General features: G+C 36.2%; 1 protein-coding gene across 2 annotated transcripts; it reads right to left on the bottom strand.

Annotated features, from left to right (window-relative positions):
* Positions 1-7,773: 7,773 nt before the first annotated feature.
* On the bottom strand, positions 7,774-14,901 carry LOC104220882 (cyclase-like protein 2). 2 transcript variants are annotated; one of them, XM_009771851.2, is made up of 7 exons: positions 14,041-14,901; positions 11,875-11,919; positions 11,438-11,510; positions 10,462-10,559; positions 9,526-9,596; positions 8,223-8,375; positions 7,774-7,973 (listed from the first exon to the last, which is right to left on the bottom strand). In XM_009771851.2, the coding sequence occupies exons 1-6, from the start codon at positions 14,456-14,458 to the stop codon at positions 8,250-8,252; spliced, it is 831 nt and encodes a 276-aa protein (XP_009770153.1). In that variant the 5' UTR covers positions 14,459-14,901; the 3' UTR covers positions 7,774-7,973; positions 8,223-8,249. The 2 variants fall into 2 exon arrangements, with proteins under 2 accessions (XP_009770153.1, XP_009770152.1); XM_009771850.2 differs by lacking the exon at positions 14,041-14,901 and adding an exon at positions 12,933-13,511.
* Positions 14,902-18,697: the final 3,796 nt, after the last annotated feature.

Here is an 18,697-nt window from a genome sequence, read left to right as displayed (position 1 = left end):
GCATTAGGGTTTTAAACCCTAAACTGAATTTTCCTTTTAGTCAGCATTAGGGTTTTAAACCCTAAACTGAACTTTTTCCTTTCAGCCAGCATTAGAGTTTTAAACTCTAAACTGAGCTTTTTCATGCAATCAGCATTAGGGTTTTAAACCCTAAACTGAATTTTCCTTTTAGTCAGCATTAGGGTTTTAAACCCTAAACTGAACTTTTTCCTTTCAGCCAGCATTAGAGTTTTAAACTCTAAACTGAGCTTTTCCATGCAATCAGCATTAGGGTTTTAAACCCTAAACTGAATTTTTCCTTTAGTCAGCATTAGGGTTTTAAACCCTAAACTGAATTTTTTCCTTCGTTCGGCGTTAGGGTTTTAAACCCTGAACTGAACCTTTCCCCAGCTAGTCGGTATTAGGGCTCCAACCCTGAACTGAGCATGCATATCCTCTTCCATCAATTTTATGAATTTCCTGGCGAATAATTAACGAAATTTTCCTAGTGAAACTGGGGCAGAAAATTTCGTTCGTTTGTTTTCTCCCGCAGGTCTGACCTCGAGCCACATGGATCGAAATGACCCACGAGATGAGTCCCAGTTCGGAATCAAAGAAGAAAAAAAGAAAAAAAAGATGTCCCGAGATATCGGAGTAAATGGAAGGCGGATTGACTCCAACATTTGACTAAGGTCCTGAACCCTGCCAATCGCGTCTCACTCAGTATCCCAGAGATTAAACAAGTCGCCGCAACTCGCAAGCATCAAGATTCAGATCGGAGTCTACAAGCAGAATCAGCTAAGACCCAAGATCAAGTCGTAAAAGAATCATAGATAGGAATCTTGTAACTAGCAGTTGACATACATATAAGTAGTTAGTTCAGTTTCTAATTTTCGTTTGGTTGTAATAAGGCGGTCAGTGACGCGGCAGTGACAACAGCAACAACAGTAGCAGCAAGCATTGCAATCCCATGGTAGTCCCAGCTACCAAAACTTCTCGAACTACATTGACCTGATTCCTGTTTAGGCCAGGATATGTAGGAAATCTTTGAAGCAAGATTCGGTCAGATCTTTCAAAAAAACATGCTTCATACGGAGTGGTCTATAGGCAAAAAATCGCTCATACACGCTTACTTTATCTTTGCACGAAAACCCTTCGTGTTTCCGAACAAAGAGGGGCAGTTGTGAGCACGTGATTTTTGTTTCGCACGACAATCGCTCCAAAAAGAAATAAAAAATAATAATTGGCCCTGCTGTACAATTTTTGGATTTCTGTGTGGCACTTTGTTGATTTATTTGTGACTTCAGCCCATTTTTATTTATTTACTTTATTAAAACAAAATTCAAAAAAATATATGTGTCCTGCATAATTCGAACCGTAATCCGGTCGTTAAATAGAAAATCATGAATAGGCATCTTCGTCCGTGATTTTATTTTGTTTGACTTTACCTGTTTTGAAATATTTTAGTGTGTGTGCAAATAATTGTATTGAGTGTGTATTTAATTTTAATTTGATTTTTTGGCTTAGTTTTGTTTTAAAATAAATAAGAAAAAAGAAATAAATAAATAAAAAAATAAAAATAAAGAAAGGACCCCTTCCCTTCCGGACTTGGGCCAATTTTAACAAAATTGGCCCAAACAAACAGCCCAAGACCCAGGCCTGCCCGGTCCAGGCCACCTGATGCCCAGGACGTCCAAACGACGACGTTTTAGTCCAGTGTGATCTGGGCCGTTGATCTCAGATTGATCAACGGCCAAGATCACTTCCCCACAACCCACTGAGGAACCCGACCCGTTCACACCCGGACCGACCCCAACCCTTTACCCTTGAAACGACACCGTTTCACTTAAGCCATCAGATCCAGACAGTAGATCTAGATTGATCTAACGGTTGAGATCAATCCACCCACTAACTATATAAGCCCATAATCCTACCCTGCCCCCCTATCCGAACCCCAGCCTTCGTCTCCCCAAACAAACAGCCCTAAACCCTAGCCGCCCCTGTATACTTTCGCCATGAAAGCCGGCGGCATGGACGTCGGTGACCTTCCCCTTAACACCATAGAACCCCCTCACCATCCTGAACATAGACCTGTTGACCGCTTAGTTCGAATCATCCCTTAGGTCCTCGAATCTTCATTTGAAGATTCGAGTCAAAACTCGGTTTACACCAACCAACCCCAGCTTCACACCAGACACTCCCCAGACCCTCCTCGTGACCAAACCATGCTTGGTTTGGTCCGAATCTGATCAGGGAAGCATGAATCCCAGATCTGAATTTTGGAACTTTGCAGTTCTTCATCACTGGCCCATGTCCGTCCGAGCCAAAGAGATTAAGGTCTAATGGACCTTAATCGAAGTGTTTCTCATCTGATAAACACTTCGATTAAAGTCCGTTCAGCCTTAAGAAAGGTCTGTCCAAATCCGAGTTCAAACTTTTAACTTTTCAAGTTTTAAGGTGAGTCTGCTTTCTTTCCTTTATTTGCTTTAGTCCGTGTGATTTGTTTTAAAAGTCTGTTCATATTTGTTTTAATTTTATCAACTTTTGTTTGTCCACTTTACTTAAACCTCTGTGTCTGTCTGAATTCCCCCCTCCTATTCTGATAAGGCATGTGTATTGGTTGTATTTCGAGTTTGGACTGACTAGTTGACTCCTCGAGTGCACTTCTGTTTAGTCAGTATAATTCAAACCATGTATCGATACTGTTTAAATGTCTGATTTTTGGCTACGATTGTGTATGTTAATGCTAATATAGTCGAGTCGACATGTGTCGTCAATTAGTTTCAACTGTCCGAACAATAACAAATCGACTTACTTCTATTGAACATTTGCCTGAATCAATTAAGAACCAAGTCCTGTTACTTATAGTCGTTAATATGATTTCAGAAACCTAAGGCTTGGTTTGTAACTGAAATCTGAGTTGGTGGCATGTGCACTTGTGCACAGCATGTGCATTGTGCACAGCCTGTTTTCCTGCATAAAAGGGCTTTTAATTTTAAAATGGTTTGACAGCATATGTTGTCTGATACATCCCACTGCCCATTTTTGCTTTAGTTTAAAGAAGTATTAAACCTTTTAAAAGTTAAATCTGCCAGGGAATCTTGATGGGGTTATATACTTAAATAACTAATTGGAATCTAAAAATGAAAAAAGGGCACATGAGAGGGGTACTGTGAGATTATATCAGGCTGTTAAAAAGGGGTAAGGAGGGCTTATAAAAGGGGAGGACATCTGAGAATTAGAGGGACAGAATTGGGATATACAGGAGAGGTGAGAAGGAATAGAATATACAGAATTGGAGAGAAAAAAAAAAGAAAATAGACAGACTGTGAGGAATTTTTTGAAAAAGAGAGCTGAAATACATACAAATAGATACACATAGATAGAGAGAGGTTAAGAGATAGAAGGTATACAACCAACAATCAGAAACTGTTTCCTCCTATTATTATTTGGGTTTCAGTTGTTCAACTTGTTCAAATGAATTCTGATTCTTTGAAATTCCAGTTGTGTCTATTAGTCGAGTGTTTTCATTGGTTTACTACTTGTTTGGTCTGTCTGGAGTTCTGATTCTACTCCACTGGGTGTTGCTGTTATTTGGCTATTGCTTTCTATTGGCCATAGTTGCATTTCTGCACTCGAGCATGTTTCTTGTTGTATTGCTTTGCCTGCTGCTATTCTGCCCTGCTGCTACTGATAGTGCTGTGATTGCTGCTGCATTTTGTTGTCATTGTACTCTGCTGACTGCCCTTTTCTTCAATTGTTCAAATATTTCCAGGTACACAACTTCTGAAACCTTGTATTGTTGAAAGTTTGAAGTTGAAGCAGAAATAAAGAAACGAACAGCTGTTCATGTTATAACATTGGTGTTAAAAATAGGTCGAATGTTAGTTGGGATTGTATTTTTACTGCAAACTGCAAATACTTGGTATAAACTAGCATACATTCTGTTTGAGATGGACTGTTAGATAGCACTGTTCAATAGTAATGACAGTATGACATAGACAGCATGTTTGATTTAGTATACATTCAGTTCAGTATAACGCTCTGTTTGGCTTAGTTATGACTGTATAACATAGAGTCATGGCAAGCACTTGTATGTATTTTTGCCTAGACCACTGAATTGACAAATCTGTGGTATTAGGTCTGGGATAAATGTATCCCAAACAAACTCTCATGCAGTCACATTAAGAGTCTGGCTATGAATGCCAGTTCTCCTGTCAGTTTATTTGTTCCAATGCAGGTTCGATATCGGGTTTTCGGTATAGATTCTTTGTTTCGAAATAATGTGATGATTGTTGAGAGAAACTAATAGTCATTTTGAGTTCAATTAGTAGTAATTTTCCTAATAAACAGCCGATTTCGTTTATCAATTTCAAATAGGTTAGAGTGTTAAAATAGAACTTGGAGGTCGTTAAACATAACTCAATATATGTTGTTAGTTTGTTTGCAATCTCACTTAGCAAATTAATAAGCGTATTCACTCGATGAAGACAAAGCATGAGGTAACCCTCACCTCATGAACAATCAATCAGGTAATCAAACAAGTTTAGGTTCGGCAAACATAATAAGGATTCAGTCTGTATTTGTTCAAACAAGCAAAGTTCGGCATCATCCTTCTCTTTAAAGATAAACGTAGTAGAAATGTAGCCACTGTAGGGTACCCTTCTAAAATAATGAGACGAGCCTCGCCGAATAAAAATGCAAATTGCGGGGCCCTCAATAATTGATCATGATAAATACTTAGAATTTGGGACGGACTGTTTAGTGAATTCCACTGCCTTCCCCAAAGATAATAACGCGTTTAGATTCTTTAGGCGCGACTTTAAGTAAATTATATTCTTAAAATCGGGTGCACATTGATGTGACCCAAATCCAAGTCTCAACGGAGTCAAAATGTGTTAACAACTACGGGTGCATTGATTGTGACGTGGTTCGAGATGCATTTTCACGACGTTGCAATTCTATAAAATAAATGATAATAATAAAAGCGGTTTAAACTTAATAAAAGCACATAAGTCACAACCTGTATTTAAATCAGATATTTAGCCATTATAACAATTTAAGCGACCGTGCTAGAACCACGGGATTCGAGGGTGCCTAACACCTTCCCTCGGGTCAACAGAATTCCTTACTTAGAATTTCTGGTTCGCAGACTTCATTTGGAAAAGTCGAAAATTTCCTCGATTTGGGATTCAAGATAAACCGGTGACTTGGGACACCAAAAGCCAAACCTTTCCCAAGTGGCGACTCTGAATTAAGTAAATAATCTCATTTCGAATATTGTCACTTAAATTGGAAAAACTCCACCCGCGCATTTAACCCCTCGGGGCGAGCGCGCAAAAAGGAGGTGTGACACTTCTTTCTTGGGGATTTTCTGAAATTTAACTCAAATCTAGCTTAAATCTACTCCAAATCATTTCAAATTTAAGTTTTGAACTTCTCTTGATGAGTCCAATCAATTGGGACAACATTCAATCCAAACAACTAACAAATCAAAAAATGCAATTTCTGAAATCGAAGCTTTGAAACACCTTTAATGGTGACTTCTATTTTCCAAGTTTTTAATCAACCACTGGAATTAGAATTACACGTGGAATGAGGATAAGACCTAGACCATGCCAATACCTTCTTTCTAGTTTGGTGATCCAACAACCTACCAAGTGAACCTCTTTAGTGCAAACAGTACAGTTCTTTCCACTCCATTGAAGGAAGTGATATTCGTATGACTCCAAAAAGCTAATTCTTTTATGTATTATTTTTTCTTCTTTATTCAAATAGTGATTATCGGCTTTGAATCTGGAGGAGCGTTGATGGAGTATAACAATGATGGAGAAAGTTTAGGATGCAAAGTTGGGACACGAGGAGAAGAAGAACAGAGAAAAGAAGAAAAAAAAATAAAAGGAGTGGGATAATAGGTGAAAAGTAATTTTCATATTATATACAACCTGGGTCATAATGTGTAAGGACATGGACCATTTTTTATGGGCTATTGAGCCAAGTGATAAAGAGTGTGATTCTCCCTAAATTTTATGGGTTTAAGTTATATACATTATATTAAAGTTATTAATTAGAGTTATATACAATTATCTTTTAATATTTCTTACATTGTCGTTGCATAAAACTTAAACTCTTGTTTTATTCCTTCACGCAAGCATCTTTCTATTTGTATATCTAGATTCTAGCTATAGTTAACAATAACACCTGTAGTAACGACAATTATTATTATTATTATTATTATTATTATTATTATTATTATTATTATTCCTGCTTATTGTGTGGAAACTATTTTCTATGACGATTATGATAAATTGATAGGAGCATGAAAATAAATACAATGGTATAGTCTATCAAGCTTAAAGTTGACATTTCATAGCTACGTTACGTTAATTTATCCTCCCTTCACATTTGAAACGGTTTGAGACGTTACTTCTCATGTGATGGTTATTGTATTAAGTCAGACATACATTTAACTTGCTTAACATAAACTCCGTCAGTGGTCGGTTTATATTACAGAGTTTGCTTTATGTTTTGAATTCAGTTAACAATTTCATGTTGCATTGCGCAATTATAAATCAAAATCAAAATAGTAGGCGATAAAGATTTGAGTGGATTTTCAAATGCATGCCAAAATAGCTTCCTTTATGTTTTGAATTAATTAGCACGTATGGAATGGTTTGGGGCTTTACTACGCATATTCACGATGATATACTTAAATTGTATAAAATGAAAGGAAAACACATAGTTTGGTTCCATGAATTGGTTATGTGCTTGCTTTCATAAGCAATTTCAGGATTTTCAATCAACAAATTGTGCCTCAATCTCAAACTAATTAACCTCCTCTTGAGAAAAGTCCTTATTCAATCCTGCCCTAGGAGGTATATCTAAGCTTTACAAAATCCAATTCAGTGGAAGACTTTTTGTTTATTATGCATATTAAAATTTCTCTAAAATCAAAAGTTCTCTTGTTTGGCAGTTATTAACTTGTATATTATGTTAAACACTGATATATGGCAAACTAGTTTGTGAGAGGCCAAAATCTGTGTTTGACTAAAAGTTAAGCACAAATTATCAATATTCAAACGATTTTAACAGTAATCGATTATTAACTTTTATATTTCACCACCAAACAAGAATTTCAAGCTCTAAACATTAAAGAACAATGGTATTCAAGTAAAAAATGAGGACATTCTGCCCAGACCACCCCCTTGGGGATCACACCGTGCTAATTTCTGTTGAGGTCATAGATTCTGCACATTTAGTTTTACAACATCTGACTTTGATGAAACCCAAAATTGAGCCCACCAAATGGCCCGTTACAGTCGACCCTTACTTATTTTGGCAGGATGAGACAAATAAGATACTTGTGTGCCACTATTAATTTTTGACTCAGGTAACACAATTTTAGGAAAAAAGCCTCATGCTAAATCTTTAAAGCACGTTGGACAAGATTTCCCTTAAGTGCAAGAATTTAAGGCATGCTAAGCAAAATTTTAAAGCACACAACAGTTATGATAATCAACCGGAGTTTGCCACAAATTTTTGACAAATCACCAGAATTCTTCAGCATTATTGCTGAAATTCTAGTGATGGTCAGAATGTGGCAGATCCTGACGATCATTATAATTGTTGTGGGCTTTAAAATTTGGCCGAGCGTGCTTTAAAAATCTAGCACGAGGCTATTTTCCAAAACGTTTCTTAACATGGCCATAATATAAATAGTGGTTTCAAAAAGGTCCATCCAGGTCATTTTCAGCACCCAAGAAATTACCATTAACCAGCTTCATAGGCACGAGATGAATCAACACAAAACTAACTTGATGTAAATATGTTAATCGTTCTCGTGAATCCATTCAACAAAAACATACTGTGAAAATATTATTTGGACTAAGCTAATAACATTACAGTCAAAAGTGAAAAGTTGCACCCACCCTACACTGGAAATCGAGTCTCCCTTTACAGCAATTTATTTTACTCCGTGCCATCTCCAGTGCTTCCTGCAGCAATTTATCCAAGCAAACAATGAGAAGAGGGTGTACTGGTGCAGCACACAAATAACCAGAAAAAAATGCTAACAAAATTTCGGCTGTGAATATGTGGCAGTTGACCTAGCTAATGGATTCAACAATCGAATACCAATATCATATAGAACGTATTTCCCATTCAACAAGACTGGGATGCAAGGCAACAAGTAATTCGTAGAAAAGATACTGCATATAAGGTAGCATGTTGCTGAAGCACCTTACCGTTTGAATAGGAGACAAAGGAGATTATTACTTGATCAATATGCATCTAATAGGTGATCCCTCAGCACCAAGCAACCTTAAGGGCAGACAGTGTACATTGTATATGCCAGTTTCTATGTCATCCAGCTTCAGCCCTTCAACAAGAATAATTTCCTGGAGCATTTCAAACATCATAAGAATGGAAGGATAATTACTGGCATCAGAACAAGTAAATGGTCAATAAATTCACTAATTCTGAATATTATATAGTCGCTTCAACAAAAGGGAACAGAGATAATGCTCAACAATAGTTATCTTTTTTTTGTTTTCTGAAGAAAATTAGTCCAACTTGCTGTCACTATCTAGAAAACAAAGATCATGTCATGGGTCAACCATCAGACATTGACATATTTTTCTAAATATATGTTCAACTAACCTCCACTTTAGCTTTCCAATTCAGATTTCATCTTTTCAGTTTCATCACGCGAAGCTCCCATATAGAAAAAGATTAAACATGAATGACATAAAATTCAGTTTCGCTGCCTCCGGTTCTATATTTTTTCTTCATAAGGAAAACTTTAGCTAAAGAAGAGAAGGCCAATGCACTTAAGTCTAAGAAATGGACTCAGATAGTCGACAACCCTCTATAATTTCTAGAAGAGTAAGATGCAAATATTCTGTAGTTCCACGGTAGAAGAAGCTAAGACTGTTATTCATCATTATTACATGACTTCCAGAACCCTTTAAAAACTTTAAACTGAAAATGAATAAAAACCATAATCTAGATGCTCTGCAGATGGCATCTAGCTCATTCATCTAGTATAGAAGACCATGCTTGCTCCAACTAGCATCTAACCCAAATCAATGGCAATCTCAAAATTCTGATCAAGTAGCAAATAAGATTGAATAATGTTGTTAGGCCCTTCACCATATTGTCAGTTCGACCAAAGGTAAGTAAGGCCAACAAGTTTCCTAATAAACAAAAAGTTGAAAAGCTGATCTTAGCATTGAAAACCTGATCGCTCTTCTAGAAGAGCCGAGCTTTTAAACCAAAATATGCAATCACTTTATGCTGTTCATTTTTCACTTTTTGACAGTTGTCCCCTTAATGCTGAGAGCAACTTGACTATGCAGCACCTCATGGAACTATGGAACAATAAACTCGAGCCAAAGAATTACGCAATTCACTATTTTGAGTAAAGCTCAGAATCTTCATTATATACATTTTTAACCCCCCCCCCCCAACCGACCCCCCTATTTCGTGATGAACATCAGACTCTAATCATAGGTAACATGAAGGTTCAATCCGAATAAGACTACTTACCCTGCTTTTCAGGAAGACAAGATGGGAAGGTATCAAATCATCAAATGCAGCAACCGACAAGTAATCAATTCCTGAAAAAGAAAAAAAGGAAACAAATGTCAGTTACGAATTCTTCAATCAGTCGATAATCTTGAAGGAAATTGGGAAGTAAATTATCACTCATTTACTCTAGTTGAACTTCAGCTGTAAAACACGGAAGCCTCTAAGGACAAATCCAATAGCACAGAAATTGAAAAACAATACCCAGGTTCCAAACAATGCTTGGAGTATGGCCAATGAGATTTGTCAGCAGAAGGCAGTAACAGAAAACATAGATGAAGATAACTAAGTTACTTAACCACCAATAATAGACAAATAGGTCGCATTAGTCAGAAATCAGATAATACAAATGTATATGCATGTGTATTAATTAGATACTAGTTCAAGCATTTAAATGAATTGCCGCATGATGTTCCACTTAGTCACAATATACGGAGAATAAAATATTGATGAGATTTATGCATCATTAATCATGGTAAACTCAAAAAATATTTATAGCAAGGGTAAGTTACTCCAGCACGGAGCGTGCAAGGAAGTACAATCTGAGGAAAGAATTTTAACTATTTATTCTAGATGCCATAATAGAGATGGCAATAATGAGTAGCTGGGATTATATGCAGAAACCAAATGTGTACACCAGTCAGGACTAAGCAAAGAAGTAGAAATTGGAGATAGTAACCATGTCAATCAAGCTTAGACGCGACAAACAAAAAAGAGGAACCCTTTGGCCATAGAGGTGCAATAGCACACAAAGTGCTGTTTATAGTTGACCACTGCTGTTAACATAAACACCCAGTACAACACAACATCATTCACCAATTCCAAAAAGAAGGTCTAAATGCATTTGCTTCCTTCAATAAGATTCTTAAGATATGAATGTGCTACAGCCTATCTTACCAACAAGTTTGATGTCAGTGTTATCCACTAGCCACTGCGCTCCATCCTTCATGAATCCGACATAGCTTGTGTCAAATGCCTTTTTCCACATAAGACGCCTGAAAGTGGAGTATGCTTAATCAAGAAACACTGTACGTTGTAACTGTTCATCCAAGACAAGTCATTTAATTTCCATGCAAAGTGTGACGTTATTCGCCTTCTTTCTTTGGCAATTAGTTGAAATATGACCAATAACTACATAAACAATGACTGCGCCAAAATAGAGCTCTCAAACAGCATACATATGCACCCCAAGAAGGGGATGGAGGAAAAGAAACAGAATCCTAGCCTATCCAGGTAAAGGAGAAAAGAATCCATGACAAATACTAAACTTCTGAAGGAAGATCTCATTCTTCCCACTAAATGACAAACCTTAATTGCTTATCCTTTTACAGGGTTTTCAAGAAATTTATAGAGCAAGAGTTTTACCCAAAAAAAAGAACAAGGGAAAAGGTTACAGGAATTAGAGACATATATTTTGTACAATCCATCTACATTATGTTAGGCTTCTAATACTCAAATAAAACGTGTGAAACAACAATTGGGTACCATACAAATGCTTAGCCTGGAGTGATACTTGATTGATACTACTTGAAATGCTTAGCCTTTATTTGATCATGATAGTGTCCCACTCTCCTGGGTCAAGTGAACATATTGAGAATGTGCTCCAAGTTTCATTATGTTTTGCAATTCATCTACCTTTTTTATGTATTGGAAGAGTAATCTCAAGATCTACACCCTTGTAGAGGCACATTCTCCGAAGTCTAAGAGCAGATTCTGCTACAATTTTGTTGGTTTTGAACTTCCATTTCCAACTTTTACTTTTATTAGAAGTGGGCTTTTTATGACATCTAAAGTCTGAGAAATACATAATTTCAGTGAGAGCTACAGCAACCATGCAACTTAAGCACAATTTTAAGATACTGCTACAAGTTACCTGTCAGTGTTCAGTGTTCTGAAAAGTACTCGTTTCACTCCCTTGGGGATATGTAAGGACTGCATAACATCCGCTGAATAAAAGAAACAAAAAATTATCACAGTTAGCTAATAAACATTTGCAGCTCTTTTGTGCCACCCGACTTTCAGTGAGTATTATCACAGTTAGCTAATATACATTTGCAAACAGCTCTTTTGTGCCACCCGATTTTCAGTGAGTATTTCTTCCTCATAGTTGTTGCACATCTCATATTTTATGCAAGGTAAAGACAGAGGAGGACTTCTAGCTCAGCGATATCTAGTCAACTGATTATATTAATATACTGGAAAATTGAGAAACAAATGATGTAAGACAATAAGCTGGAAATTGATCCAAAACTTAATAGGAGAGTTTATCATCCTAGAGACATTTAGCATGACAGGGGAGGGGAGATTTACCAGTTAAGTTCTTGTCTCTTGGAACATCAACTACCAATGCAGGACCTGTTAAAGCAAGTGAAGGACGTCATCATTAGTTCATGAAAATGGGTAACATTGCCTGGACAAAGATAAAACACTAAACATGCCTGTTAAGAAGAAAAAAAAAATTGGCATGTAAAAGGTGATGATTCAAAAAAAATTTAAAAAAAAAGATAGGAAGCTGTACCCTGAAAAGGAAAGAGAATCTAGATCAATGATCAACCATTAAAAGAACCACAACCAGTCACAGCAAAACCAAAACATTAAGGATCTTTGTAGGAGGTATCCTTCCAATGAAGAAGACAATAACAGAGGAATTCTATGAAAAACATTAAAAAACGATATCATGTCGATGTACCTCTGATGACTGGATCAACTTAAATATTACCAGAGAAAATGCATCAAATTTGAATGCATATGCATTGTTCAAGAAACACTAAAGTAATAACTGTAGCAGATGAAGAACCAAAACGATCTACATGTATTGACATCCATAAAGAGCTAATATATGTAGCAGTAATACTAAACTCCTTTTCCTTCTCTTTTTCCCTTTTTTCAATAATGACTTGTGATGTTTCAGGACTTCCTGTGAGGTTAAAATGTTTACTAGCTTTTTCTTTTTTTAATTTGATAAGTAACAAAATGTTTTCCAGATACAAAATGGGCGTATACTGCTGCTCTTGGACATCTGGGAGTATATCAATATCTTAGACTCTAGAATCACAGTCATAAAATCCTTATCGAGCAAGGATAAAACATAGTTAAGACTGAAAATAGATTTAAAAAGAATTGGTTCAAAAAAATTCTAATTCTTAGACCAGGTTTCAGCTGTTTTCAGTGATTGATATTTTAAGACCTAAATCTCTCCAATAGCCCATCAATTCGAAAGAGAGTAAAAATTCACGGTCATTATCGTGTTTCAAACAGCTGTGTTGAGTTAGTCAGAGCCATCAGTTATCAAAAGTAGGAGCACAAGAGTAATCATATAACTAGATGTTCTTAATGCCATCTGAAGGTAGAATTTCCTTGGTTAATACCGTTGAGAACTCTAAGGTCAAGGGAATCAACATCAAATCCTGCATCATAATATTCAGCATACATATGTCCTGGTGCATCAACATGAGTGCCAGCATGAACGCCTAATCTCAATTCCGAAAAATTGTAATCAGAGCCATTCTTCATGCTCGACAAAAGAGTGAGAAACTGTCCAACTCCTTCATCAGAATCCCCCACAGGAGTATTCGGATTGAACTGGTGTGTGATATCAAAAATTTGCCCATCTTCATACACCTCCCTCCTTAAAGGTCTCAAATCATCATTAGATCCAACACAAGAACCCGGTTCATCACCGTATCCAGTTGGGTATGCATCATTAGATGATGAAAAGGCAACAGATACTGTACTTACAGCCAACAACTCAGCTAATACTAGCAACTTACACACAGCCCTCATCTTACTTTCCGAAAAAGGCATGAACTTTGGCAACGGAAATTAGAAATCTCAAAGTTATGACTCCACCAATATGGTAGACATAGCAGTTGTGAGATTTTGATAAGTAAGCATTAAGTTCTATTCAAGACGAGTATTTTATTCTTGTAAGTAAATCGTGGCCAATATTAAAACACTACTTTGGAGGCCTCAAAAGATACTCTGAAAATTGAGTCCCTACAAGTATATAATAAGTACAAGTTGCACCCATCACATCAATCTCCAGAAGGAGCTCACGACAAAACAAAGTTTTCAAACGTTACAGCCCTCTGCAAATAAACAGTGGCCAAGAGTAACATGCCCAATGTCGCTTTCCAAATTCATCAAACACGTAACCCATCAATTTTTTTTTCAACCCATCAATATAAATGTACCTCAAATAGACCGTTACGAGACTCCAAAAACATAAACTCAAAATTTCGTGCATGAAATACCAGTGCACCTTTCAACCCTACTCGAGTTAAAAGTTCTATGCAGCAATATAAAAATTAACCTCATAGAGTTACTAAAAAGATAATTGCAAATAACGGAGCAAAAACTTCTTTACGTTGTTAGTATTTATAACTTAAATCCTAATCTAATACTAGTGTGTACTAATTATGTGTAATATGCAAGTATTAGAGGAGAAAAATTAAAGGGACGGAGATTGATAGTTACCGTTGAGAACTTCGAGGTCGAGAGTGTCGATATCAAAGCCGGCATCGAAATAATGATCGTAGACATGACCAGGAGCATCAATATGCGTGCCGGTGTGAGTCGGAAGTTTCATCTCGGAGTTATTAGCAAGAGAACCATTCTTCATGCTATTTGGCAGCCACAGGAATTGGCCAAGCCCGTTTTCTAATCCCCACGACGGCATATCAGGGCTTAATCGGTGAGTAATATCGAAAATACGGCCGTCTCCGTAAACTTCACGGCGGACTGGAATTAGGTCATCGGAACCAGTAGATTGACAGGAGGTTGCGCTATCAATGCCATAGGGTGAGGGATACGCTGAATCGGCGAGTGAAACAATGGGATTGAGAATTACTTGTGAAAGAGTGATTAGTAGAAGCAGGAAGGTAGGGACCACCATCTCGTCGGCGGATCAATGAATGGTCGCCGGAAGTTTGAAATTTTGGACGGAGGAAAAAGACTCTGTTTGTGACAGTGTCAGCTAATTATTTGTAGCAAGTCGACGTGAAAAACAAATTGGGTAAAAAGAAGATGATTATATAACAATTTTCAATTGGATAAAAGATCCGAATTTTGGGGGGTTTAATTTGAATCAAATTCTATTGTCTAAAGGAATGGATAGTACTTTATACTCAAACTGAAGTATTAAGCGGATAATGTTTCAGTGGGAAGTAAACACTGTGATTGGATTTTTCAATCAGGTAAGAGTTTTATTTGCATTAGGACAAAAGCTTATGAAAAATCGTTACGGATAATAAAAGTTCATCGCTTCCTATTGGTTTGTAAAATTAACACATTGTGACAGAGATAACACTGACAAAGAAATTGCACATAATGCACATTACAGTTGGAAAAAGAACGTGAGACCTGTGGTGGATAAATTCCAACTTTGGGCCAGGCCCATCCACAATCAACGACAAGTCCAGCCCAAGAAAGTCTATTCTTTCACCTACGTGAAGTTCCACTATTGGACTGGGAATTTGCATCTATACCCGCTTTTTGGGTTATTTGTGTCCGCTTTGCAAAAATAATTACAAGCGTACTCACTTTTTCGCGTAACTTCAGCATACGCGGCTGAAGTAGCAAAGACAATCACGTAAAACTTTATCATTCTAGTAGACGGGACTGAAGTAGCAAATGTGCTGAACCACATATGCTGAAGTTTTTGTTGTAATTGCTGAACTTAAGCATAGTAGCTGAAGTTTTGTTCTCTATTTGCTGAAGTTTTTGTTTGTAACTGGCGAAGTTTTTGTTTTGTAACTAGCGAACTTCAAGTTTTTGTTTTTGTAACTGGCGAACTTCAGCTTTAGAGCTGAAGTTTTGTTTTGTAACTGACGAAGCTTGAATAAAATTAACTCTATTTCTGCATAAAGGTCAAGCATATATGACTAAAGTTCAAATATCTTTTGCATAAGGGTCAAGCATATATGGCTAAAAGTCGAAGTCTTTTTGTACATATGATATGGCTGAAGCTAGGCTAATGTCCAACCGTATATGCATGAACTTGGCAAAATATGGCAGCTTCAGTTTGTTTGCCTTCTTCCTTTAAGCTGCAGCTGAAATTTTGATCAAATTCACTCAAACTTTTACCAATCGGTCCTAACAGCAGTGTTACACCTCCTTTTTACCTACATCTCGCGAGGGTATAAGGGAGTTTTTTTTTCAATTAAAGGACAATCGAAACGGGATTTGTTTATTTATTTCAGAGTCGCCACTTGGGAGATTTAGGGTATCCCAAGTCACCAATTTTAATCCCGAATCGAGGAAAAGAATGACTCCATATTACAGTTTGCGTACCAGAAATCCGGATAAGAAATTCTGTTAACCCGGGAGAAGGTGTTAGGCATTCCCGAATTCTGTGGTTCTAGCACGGTCGCTCAACTGTCGTATTCGGCTTGATTATCTGATTTTTATACAAATATGAACTTATGTGCAGGTTTTAACTCTTTACCGCTTTTATTATTGTAAAAAAAATGTGAACATCGTTTAAAAAAAATGTCTTTGGATTGCGTCACATGAAATACACTCGCAATCCGAAACACAGTTTTATTCAATGTTTTGGGATTTGGATTTGGGTCGCATGAAATGCGCACCCGAATTTATGAAGGTAAGATTAATTAAATCGCGCCTAAAGCGATTAGCGTATTTATTATTTGGGGACAGCCGTGAAGTTTGCTAAACGGCTCCTCCTGCAATCTAAGTGATTAAATGTACATTCATTGAGGGCCCCGCAATTTGTGCGTTTTATTAGGCGAGGCTCATCTCATTTATTTTAAAAGGATAATCCTAAAATACCTACATCTTTTCTATTAAAGATGTCTCCACAAAATGAAAGAGAAAATGTCTTAATTTATTTACATGCTTAAACGGGCCGTTGTTTATTATTTACCAATTTACGACCATTGTTGACGAGAAATAAACATCATCAAAATTGAAATTGTAAATAAAGTACAAAATTGACAAGTAGTATATTTTTTTTTTTAAAGAAACTAAACATCTTGTAACTATCCTAAGCCTATTTTGTTAAATGAACAAACCATGGGTATTAATTACTTACAAATATTGGCAAATAGAATTAACCTTAATTACTAATACTTTTTCGAATAAAATATTGAACTTCAATATTAACTCATTTTTTACTCGACTCATGCCTATTGAAATAATGTTCTTAGCCTTGCTATATTTACTCTTCAAATATGCTAAACTTGCTAATTCTACTAGTTAAGGATCCCCATGTTTGCCTAAAATTTGCGGATCTTTGTTGCTTAAAAATTTAACAACTACAAAATTGGGAATTACTTCTAATCCAATGTTTGCGAGTTCAAAGCTAGATTTTTGTTAACCGACCAATACTACATTGATATCCTACATGGATTATTTACTAAAGTGATTTCGAACTAAGGTATTTGATAACACAACATTAACAAAATTTACATTATTTAACTATGAAACTCACGCGAGACATATAAGTAACACACATATTATACTAATTGATGCTCATACCTTTTCAAAGAATTCAGTTCCACAATTTAATGTCACTTATCAGGTATCAAATTATGTTACCTACGATTTCAGATGAATACCGTTTTCAGCTATGATTACTTAAACTTGTTCAAATCCAACCACTCAATACTTATTTCACAACGAAACAAAATTCTAACTAACATACTACTAATAATTTACAGATTGCAGTTTACGAACAAAAGAAAGCAGTTATAGTCAAGTATATCGTCCATATTCTTCATGAAGTTACAAAGATATATTATACAACTTCCTATCATTTGACTATTAAACTGCATATACAACTTGAGTACTCGACCACTTGAGTATTTTTTTTCACTTTAACAGCTACATCACAGGGGTTCGAAAGTGTACCTGATAATAGAACAGAAGAAGAAGGTGAAAATCAGTAGATCAGTAGCAGACAACAGCAACAACCAGCACAGATACAGAGTGACAACCAAAACAAACAATCCCAGTAACCAAACAGTCCAGAAATCTAGTGAAGCAATGAAATGATAACAGAGGTCCAAAACTAAACACAGACAGATGCAAGGAAACAGTAGTTTTCTGTTTTTCAAACACTCAAAGAAAGCAGCCTGAAATTCTTAATGCAGAAATTCAGCCTTGACACTCTAACTCTAACTCTTAATGCCAAAAGTTTTTATTTTTCTGAATATTAGAGTTCTTTTGTTCCAGAATTTTTTCTCTTCTTCTTTTTTTTTAGTCTGCCTTTTCTTCTGAAATCTTTTTCTGGTTTTTTTTTCCAGTCCCCTTTCTTTTCAGATCATCCCCCTTTTTATACAATCTGCCCGACCCTTCTTCTTTTAAAAAAAAAATCAGAATTCCCCACTCAAAATATGCTCTTATTACTTTAAATCTCATTAAGGAAGCCTTTTCCCTGATTTTCAGCCCCCATTTCCTTTTGTTCCCCATTATCACATTAAATTAAAGCCATTAACATTCCACTAATAACACACTAATACTAACATATTATTCCTACTGTTTCATTCCCAAATTGCCCATGAAAACCCTTAATATTACTGTCCTAGCCTAATAATCTGTACTTTATCAGCTATAACCAATTTCCTTAGTCAAATCAAAACAGCAATTCAAACCTCATAGATTAGACCAAACAGCAAACTATAACAGCTATAATCAATCCATCCTACCAAATTTTAATAACTAAATGACTAAAGCTGAATTCTAACTGGAAACAACAGACTCAACTTGAATCCAAACCGTATTAACACCACACTGGACTTAATAGAACCAACCATTAAAAACTGATACTGGAAATTGAAATCAAAATCAACATCAGGCAGGATCATTGTCAGCATATTGACAAGCTTTGAAGCTAATTGTCTAAAGATCAACACATACAACACTCGACCTTAAACCATTTGACGAAACTACTAATAATACTTGAATTAATCGATGATAACTATTTATACAATTGCCTACAACACTTACAACAATCAATCAGAAATGGACAATTAGGCAATTCAAACAGCATTGACAAAAACAAAGGTTTGTAATAAAACTTAACTAATCGACTAAAATTACACACATTGTAACTCATAATAACAACAAGCAAACAAAAACAATGTCGGAATTGGATCAAACAAATAGGTCCACT

The sequence above is a fragment of the Nicotiana sylvestris genome, chromosome 1 (assembly GCF_000393655.2).
Source record: "Nicotiana sylvestris chromosome 1, ASM39365v2, whole genome shotgun sequence".
In the NCBI taxonomy this organism is placed as follows: domain Eukaryota; kingdom Viridiplantae; phylum Streptophyta; class Magnoliopsida; order Solanales; family Solanaceae; genus Nicotiana; species Nicotiana sylvestris.
The sequence above is the reverse complement of the archived record's forward strand: the minus strand, read 5'-3'. Positions and strand labels throughout refer to the sequence as shown.